We start from the raw sequence: 8556 nt of genomic DNA on the forward strand, positions 1-8556 counted from the left end.
GACAATTTGCTGCTTAACCCTGACCTTGAGTTGCCCACAAGCAGCTTGACCTCTGGGGGAAGGAGTGGCAGAAGGGGTTCCATAAGCCAACGGGAAAACGAGAAGCATTATTTTGAATAAACAGTACGTCGACATTAAAGTAAAAGTTTCAAAGACCATATTGTGAAACCAAATGCGAAACTGACATGACTTGACAAACCATTCAGTGATAGGTTTGTGCCTATCTTCACGCAGGGGAGGCGGGGGGGGGCGGGGGGGGGGCGGGGAGACTAGTCACATAGGGCCTGACCCTCTGGCCTGGGGGTTCGGCAGGCTGCCTCAGAGCAGCACTGCAGTCACACTCTGTGGTCAGAGAACAGCACACAGAGAACCCTTCCTACGGTTTGTACCTGCCGGCGCCTGACCAGTTTCTGGACAGGCAGGTTTAGGAAAAACCACAGCCAACATAGAACAAATGCATATTTCTAGCCAGTCCTGGGAGTCTCACTCCTCCCCGTGGGTAAAAGGAACCGGGGTCTGGTGCAGCTGTCCTGAGTTTGCCCAGGGCCAGGTTGATCTTGTTTTACTTTGAGAGTGTGTTTATGAAAGCTGGGGACAGTGAGACAAGCAGGGGCTGAGGACTGCAGAGGCAACAGGGGAGCCTGGGCGGGGCTGCTTTGGCTCCTGGAGGAGTCAGAGGAAAGCGGCCTTGGCGACAGGTTTGGGGGGGTTAGCCTGGGACGAGCTGCCACTGCCCATTGCTCCCCTGGTTGCAAGTCTTGTGGGGATCCTTGAAGTTTAGGAGGTGCATGCCTGTGGGGGAGGAGACGGGGAAAAGGAAAGGCATGGGCATGCAGAGGTCTTGACTCAAGGATTCTTCAGTTCCATTTCTAAGGCTCTCCAGGAAGGTTCTGTTTCCAGTTCAAATGTCTCTATTCTAAGGAAGTTCAGAGAAGCTCATCTTGCCCAGGCCTTGCCCTCCTCTGCCAAGAACACAGGGCCCAGGGCCCCATCACTCCCCAAAGCTCTAGATGTGAGCACTCCACCATGTCCACAGAGAAGTTCCTGGACTGGCACCATGGGTTCTCAGACTCATAATTGTCTCCTCCCTTCAGGACGCACTGGGGGCAGGGCTGCCCAGTCTCCAGGTTCCTGGCCCTCCCTGCCCAGAGACAAGTCTGCACAGCCTTCACTCTGCTCCCCATCTCTCAGCACCTTCTCTGCACCCCCATTTCTCCCAGAACAAAGCTGACTTCTGGATGTGGCTAGACCAGCAAGACCCCAGTAAAAGACTGAATCTGCTTCAGACTGAAAATGCATTCCCGAACATTTTTTCCAGGGGATGAAAGAAACTGGCATGTCAGAATCTCCAAAATGCCAGCCGGTTGGAGTTTTCCCTCAATGGGTATTTATTCTCCCCTCTGCCTGCCCCCCAAGAATCCCTGATTATGATTCCACTGTGTGACTGTATGCAAATAGCTTGCAGGCAGAAAAAAAAAAGGTTGATGATCACTGCTTTCAACCAACCTGGTTGAGCCCAGACTGAGACTCACCTCACTGAATACACCAACTCTGACACAGTGTGAGGATTCCTTTTTCAGTGCTCTCAGGTGCCCAGCCTGACTGAGCTTTATACTGTTGGCAGCCCCCCTGCTAACATTCCCCTCTGTGACTGTGCACTAAGCCCAAGGCAGAGGCAGCGAACTGGCAGAGGCCTGCAGATGCTTTTTGTGTGGCCCACACAATTTTTTTAAAAGGAGTATTAGTTATCAGCATTTACAAAAAATTGGGAAATTTCATATAAAATCCCAGATTTTTGGATTCTCTTAAAGTCAAATAAGCCATGGCACACCCAGGCTGGCATGCCTGCAGGAGCTGGGTTGTGCCGCCTCCTTCAAACAGGGCAAGCATGTCCAGTTCAGTGCAGCCCAGCTCCCACCCTGCCAGCTGCTTTGTACCTGGACAGCTTCCTGGGTTGACCTTTCTCAGCCCACCCAGTAGGTTTGTACTCCTGGACCCAAGGCACCTCTTGAGATCCAGCAGAACAGGCGGACTTTAGATCCCTGGAGACTTGGGTCTATCTCATAAATCTGTTTTCTATTTTAGCAACTGAAACTGGTTGAGAGAAAAATCATTCCTTTTGAGATTGATACCCTACCTGCTGGAGAGCCCTGGGCTTCAGGCCGGAGAAAAGAGCGAAAGCCGTACTGGGTTAGAGTGATGAGAAGGGAGCTGACGGTTTCTTTTCACCCTAATTGGCCCAATGAGGGATGCCCATAGCTTTTCTCCCTGCTTCTTGCCCCCACTCCTCCATGGCCACCCACGTGTGGCGCCCATGCACAAGCTGTTTGTACTAATTTTTGTTTTCTGTGTTTGATGTGGGTGCTCTAGACAAAGCTGAGTACTAAACCATGCAAAATTGGGCTGCCAGCAGAGCCCTCTGGTGACAATGACAGACAGTGGCTGACGTCAGGGGAGCACAGAGCACAAGCAGAAATGAGTAGACGTCTAATATTCTTCAAAGCCACTTATTACAAGACTAGCATGCTCTCCTCCTGGCAAAGGTTCTACCCAGGAAAAGGTGAGATCAGACTGCTCCCTGAAAACCTGGGAATCATTACATCATCTCAAAGAACTGGGGAAACTTGCCCAAAGGGGAGAGGGTGGGAGCTCCAATCCTACAAACCTAGCTTCAGCCTCAACATCCAAAGGGGAAGGAAAGACAGGCATTGTCTGAGCTCTTACAATGCTACGAACATTCCCACGCATCATCTCAGTCCCACAAAAACTCCCTGAGCTGGGAACCATCATCCTATTTTTAGGGGAGCAAACTGAGGGTGGCAGATGTTAAGACACTTGACCAAGGTGACTTAGAGGTAAGCAGAGCATCAGGATTTGTGTGAACCCTCAGCCTGCCACTCAGAGGCTGCCTCTCCTCGATCAGCCTCCCACCGCTCTCTGCTTTATTTTTCTTCACAGCTATTATCATACCTGTTACTGCATGATGTGCTTACGTGTGTATTCACTTCCTGCCTGTCTCCCCACAGCGCGTAAGCCTCTGTGGCAGAGGCCACCCATCTTGGTGCTGCTGTTTCCCCACCTGGAGAACAGCAACCGGTCCCTGGTGGACCTTTGTCTTTACTGCTGGACGGATGGGAAGGACAGCTCTTCCGGCCTCTCCATGCTGCTGTCAAAAAGCACCCCCTCCCTTATCTGCTCCTTTCTTTCCTTCCCCTCAAGAATTCACAACCTCCCTTCCACAAACCTCTAACACCAATCTCAGAGGCCAAGTGAAAAAACATAGAAAAGACAAATGGCTCTGTGTTCCTTCAGAAAGGGAGCTGTAAGGAAGGGTAAATCCCTGGAAATCCCAGAAAACCCTGCTGTGTGTAGAGACAGGCTTCCTCCTACAAAGGCAAAAGCGTCCATGTTGAGGAAGAAGTGATGGCTTATTGCAGACTTCCTTTTAAAGCGGGAGAAAGTCTGCAATAAACCATCACAGATAGTGTTGGCTATCCCTCCGATCCCACACGCATGCTGTTTTGCACCCAATCAAGTACTTGGAGATTTGGGATGCTGAAGCAACACAGGTGGGACTAATTAGAAAGTAGCTGTGGCACAGAAAGCATCCAGAAAGTACAAATGCATCCCCAAAGTTAACGTTAAGGACAAACCAGAGCAGTGGTCCCCAAATCCAAATTATCTAGGACAATGGCTCTTGAAGTGTGGTCCTTGGACCAGCAGCATCATCTGTGAGTTTGTTAGAAATGCAAATTCTCAGGCCCATCCAGACCTACCAGAATCAGAAACTCCAATGCTGGGGCCCAGGAATCTGGGTGTTTTTAAAAAATATACTTTTATTGATTTCAGAGAGGAAGGGAGAGGGAGAGAGAGACAGAAACATCAATCTGCCTCCTGCACACCCCCCATTGAAGATGGGGCCCGCAACCCAGGCATGTACCCTTGATCGGAATCGAACCTGGGACCCTTCCGTCCTCAGGCCAATGGTCTATCCACTGAGCCAAACCAGTCTTTTAGGACACCGATGTATACTAAAGTTTGAATACTACTGTTTTAGGGGACTAAACAAGTATAGATCTCTGGGTCCTGAAGATCCTGATTCAGTAGGTTTGGGATGGGGCCCAAGGAGACTGCAAGAGCTTCTGAGTTGATTCTGACTTGCCCCCAGATTTAAAAACCATAAAACCTGAGGTCTCATCTTTCCCTGACCCCAGGACAGTGCCTTCAGTTTTAGACCCGTCTCCCACTATCTCCCAGTCACTCACTTACCACACAGAGCAATGATGTGGCTGCTATCTTCATGCACAAACTTCCTGGTGACAGCCTCCTCCATGATTTGCTTTACCTGTGGATACATGGGCAGTATAGTCCTTTATTTTCTGGTCAAAGGCCTGTGGACAAGTAAATAGCTTGGCTCTGCCCTCCGGCCTGGGTTCAGACACTTGCAGAGTAGATGACAGGATGGGAGGGGTGAGAAAGCCAACTTTCTCCAGCACAGACAGCTCCAAGCATTTTGGAAAGGCAACCAGAAAAAGATACACCATAAACCCACCAACCAATCAGCGCAGATGTTCTAGCCCAGGAGGAAATACCCTGCTGTGAGACACAGGGATAGGATGCTGTTTGCTCATCTGTACGTCGCTGGAGAAGGGCTTCTGGGCAGACGCACTGTCCTTCAGGGACAAACTGTCTCAGTACAGGCTGCAGATAAACAACCCGCCCCTCCTCTTCTCTGCCTTCTCCGAGATTAGGGATAGGTACATCCAGGCCTTAGGGACACTCTCTCCACACTCTCACAAGCCCAGGCCCCTTTCTGTCTAGGTAAAATCCTGATGTTTGGGTTCCTCCTCACATGTAAAGCTTCCAAATACCTTGAAAATGGTCACACTTTTAAGGAAACACTTAAGTCCCCCCCCCCACACACACAACTTAGTTTATTAACATGTACTGTAGTAGGTGTACTAGAATATCATAATTATACTTCTTGATGAATTTTCACAAACTGAACTCACCTATGAAACCAGCATCCAGATCTAGAACCTGCACCCCAAAGCACCCTCCTGCATTCTACCAAGTTTCCTTCTAGTCCCCACTCCCTTCAAGGGTACCCACTATTCTGACTTCTAACATCACAGAGTAATTTTGTGGGGTTTTGTGCTTTTCCTCGATGGAATCACTCAGTACACAGTGTTTTGTGACTGTTTCTCTTGCTCCCGGTGTGACTGTGAGATCGTTTTCCATTGTGTGAACACACCACAATTGAGTGGGCTTTAGGTAGTTTGCAGTTTGGGGCTGTTATGAATAGTGCTGCTATGAACATTCTGGACATGTCTTTGGATTTATATTTTTAGGCAAGGAATTTCTGATGCCTGTTTTCTGATTTACTAGATTTTTTGCCAAATTGTTTCCAAAGTGGTTGTACCATGCCCTCGCTGGTTTGGTTCAGGGGATAGAGTGTTGGCCTGCAGACTGAAGGATCCATTCCGGTCAGGGCACATGCCCAGGTTGCGGGTGTGATCCCCAGTAGGAGGCGTGCAGGAGGTGGCCTATTGGTGATTCTCTCTCATCATTGATGTTTCTATCTCTCTCTCCCTCTCCCTTTCTCTCTGATATCAACAAAAATATATTAAAAAATACACACACAACAAAGTGGTTGTACCAATCTACACTCCCGTCTGTAGGATATGAGGTTCTAGGTGCTCCCAACATTTAAGCCAAGCACTTTTGATGTCCTGGGGGAACCTGCCGGCCAGGAGACAGATACGAATCCTGGAGATTAAAGGAATAGATTACCTCAAACCCCCTGTAAAATGTTCCAGATAAAGTAAACTCCTGGCAGAGCTGGTGTTTGCCATTCTTTTGGGACCAGACATGAAATGTCCTGGCGCTGCCCTGGCTCCCATGTCCCTCACCTAGGACTGTACCGTGAGAAGGGTGGTGGAGCTTCTAAAGCCTGGGGGACAGGGAGGAAGGAGATGGGGGCTCCTTCTCGCTTGAATTTGCTCATGGTTAGCAATTAGGTAAAAGGGTTCAGATCAATCCTGCACTATAATTTTTTTTTAACTAAAAGTGTTTTAAAACTGATTTGAGAGAGAGAGAGGGAGAGAAACAGCAACTTGTTATTCTATTTATTTCTGTATGCATTGATATTCTTATATTGCACTCTATACTCTTAAAAAAAGCTTCCTAGATTATTTACCAAGGCTGCTTGCATTAAACAGAGCATAATGTCACAGCTCAGAAACATGTGACATCTGACGCAGGCTGGCAGGGCAGACTTTTAGGTTAGGAGGACCTACAGATGCCCCTAGAATTTGGATACCAGAGGTTCATTGTGAAAGGCCAGCCTTGCCTACAGCTATCCACAATGTCTCTGCTGGTAGGAGAAGAAAGGATATTTCTCAAAATTGAGTACTCAAACGGTAAGGGGACAAAGTTCAAAGCAGGTCAATCTTTGTCAGGTAATGTAACACAGCTGTGACATATTCTGGACATGTCTCGCATTTGTTTAGGAATCATTCTTGGAGTTTGCAGACAGCCTTCCAAATACTGAGAAAAGAATCATTGTCTCTTCAAAAATCTTTCCTATCATCCCTGACTAACCCCAGATTTGAATCACACCAACAATCCTAGCACCTCTGGCCACAGTTTGGGTACGCCTACTTTTTGTTCTTGCTTATACTGTTCATATCCGTCTCTGTCACTAGACTGCTTGTTTCCTGAGGATAACCGTTGAGATTTGAGATTTCTCTTTTCCTTGGGAGAACAGAGTCGGGGCTTAAGTGCTGATCTGATATACTCCTGGCCTAAAAAAACACTCTTTCTTGGCCACTTCACAGCAAGGGCACAATGGAGCTTCGTGCACACCTGGAAAGGTGATGGCTTCAGCGACTTCTTTGCCAATTAGAGGGAAAGGAACAAATGTTAGGGCACAAAGTCAGGCCAGATAATGCAGGAGAACCATCGAGAGCCTTCCAGGATTTCATGAGAACCAGACTCTTCTCCAATCCTGAAACTCTAGGAGGGGGTAAAGAACCCAATACGGTAACTTTTATAGGTGAGGTAGATATTGTTATCTCTATTTTAGAGATGAAGAAATTAACATCCAGAGAGGTTAAGTAACTTATTCAAGATCACACTGAGATAGGTCCAGACTATTTCAAAATGTATGCATTCCCACCAGACCTTGCAGTCTTCAAGATCAGTAGATTTAGTTACCAAACAATCATTGAGTGCCTACTGTGTGCCCTGAATACAGAGTAGTGGACAAGACAGTTTTCCTGCCCCCGGGGGAACACACACATCTGGCAGACACAGAGGTAGGTCAGAGTTGTTCATGGCTCCAGAGGCCTAATCTATTTTAATCCATTCTGCGGGTTTGAGCTCTCCAGCTCTCATATGGGGGTGAGTCATTCATATGGGCACACCCCCCCCCTCCAAACTGAAATTGAAATAGGCTTTAGAGCAGAGTCAAGGTAAAAGACGTTAGTTAGTAGAGAAAAGGATTCTTTTTCTGACATGGGGCGGGGGACTCCTCAAAAAGGGGGGAAATCTGAGTCTTAAAAACCATTCTCAAACTCGCCCTCCCACCACTTCTCTGGGTAAGGAGGTGGGCACGGATTGAGAAGCAGTGAGGTGTGAGGCGAACCCTCCCGCAGCTGCCACTCAGTTCCCAAAGGGTACCAGAGTGGGGCACAGGGCAAACAGGAGCTAAGTCCCCAAATCACCCGGTCAGCCTCACTAGGAGGCCCGCGCCGGGCCCCGCCCCCTCCCGAGTCCGCACGGGCAATGCACGGGCAGCTTCAGTTTTCCAGAAATCGCCGCCACCCCTCCCCCGACCTCGGTCTCCCGGCACAGCTGCCGTCACAGGGCGGGGAGCTGCAGGATCGCAGAGCAAAGGAGCCCGGGGGCACCGGCCTAGCCCCTCGGGCCAAGGGGCGCTGACCCCAGACCGGGGAGAGGAGTGGGAGCCGCCGCTCGTCCAGGACCCCGCCCCCGCCCGGGGCCTGCCAGCGCCCGCTCCCGCGCCCGCCGGTGGGCGCGGACCCTTCACGGGGTTCCTCGGGCAGGGACGCGAGCCCCCGGGGGTCCTTGCCCCGACTTTACCTCCTTTTTCACGTTCCACAGCAGTTTCTCTTTGAGTGCGTCTTCCGCGCTGCCCATGGTGCTGCGGGTGGCGGAGAGGCCGCGTCGAGCGTCCCCCAAAACCCCCCTCGCCGCCTCCGCGCCTCTCGGCTCAGCGCCCCACGCGCAAAGCGGAGCCCCCGTCCGCTGCGCTCCCCGCCCGCCGCCGCCGCCGCAGCCACTGCCCGGTGCTCGGCTCCGCAGCCATGTTCTGAGCCCCGCACAGACGTCAGGCAGCTGGCCCGGCCCCTTCCCACAGCCGGGGCGGGAGGCGGGGGGGGGGGGGGTGCGCTCGGAGACCGGGGGCGGCCGGCCTGGGAGCGCGCCACGCCGGCCGCTGTCATGGCAACGCGCCGGCTTCAGTCCCCAGGGCGGGAACCCGCATTGTGAGCACCTGCAGCCAGGCCGGCACAGCGACCCCGGAGGCGAGGC

General features: G+C 50.8%; 1 protein-coding gene across 2 annotated transcripts in view; it reads right to left on the reverse strand.

The window, feature by feature from the left end:
• Positions 1–8340, reverse strand: part of SGSM2 (small G protein signaling modulator 2) — a 35300-nt gene extending 26960 nt beyond the window's left edge. The window contains exons 1-2 of one of the 2 annotated variants that reach the window (XM_081109226.1): positions 8107–8340; positions 4270–4345 (exon numbers count right to left, since the gene is read on the reverse strand). In XM_081109226.1, coding sequence (XP_080965352.1) covers positions 4270–4345; positions 8107–8163 — 133 coding nt within the window. In that variant the 5' untranslated portion in view covers positions 8164–8340. The remainder of the gene's footprint in view (positions 1–4269; positions 4346–8106) is intronic. The other variant, XM_081109225.1, reaches the window with a different exon arrangement.
• Positions 8341–8556: the final 216 nt, after the last annotated feature.

This window comes from Myotis nattereri, assembly GCF_964212035.1.
Source record: "Myotis nattereri genome assembly, chromosome: 16".
Taxonomy (NCBI): Eukaryota; Metazoa; Chordata; class Mammalia; order Chiroptera; family Vespertilionidae; genus Myotis; species Myotis nattereri.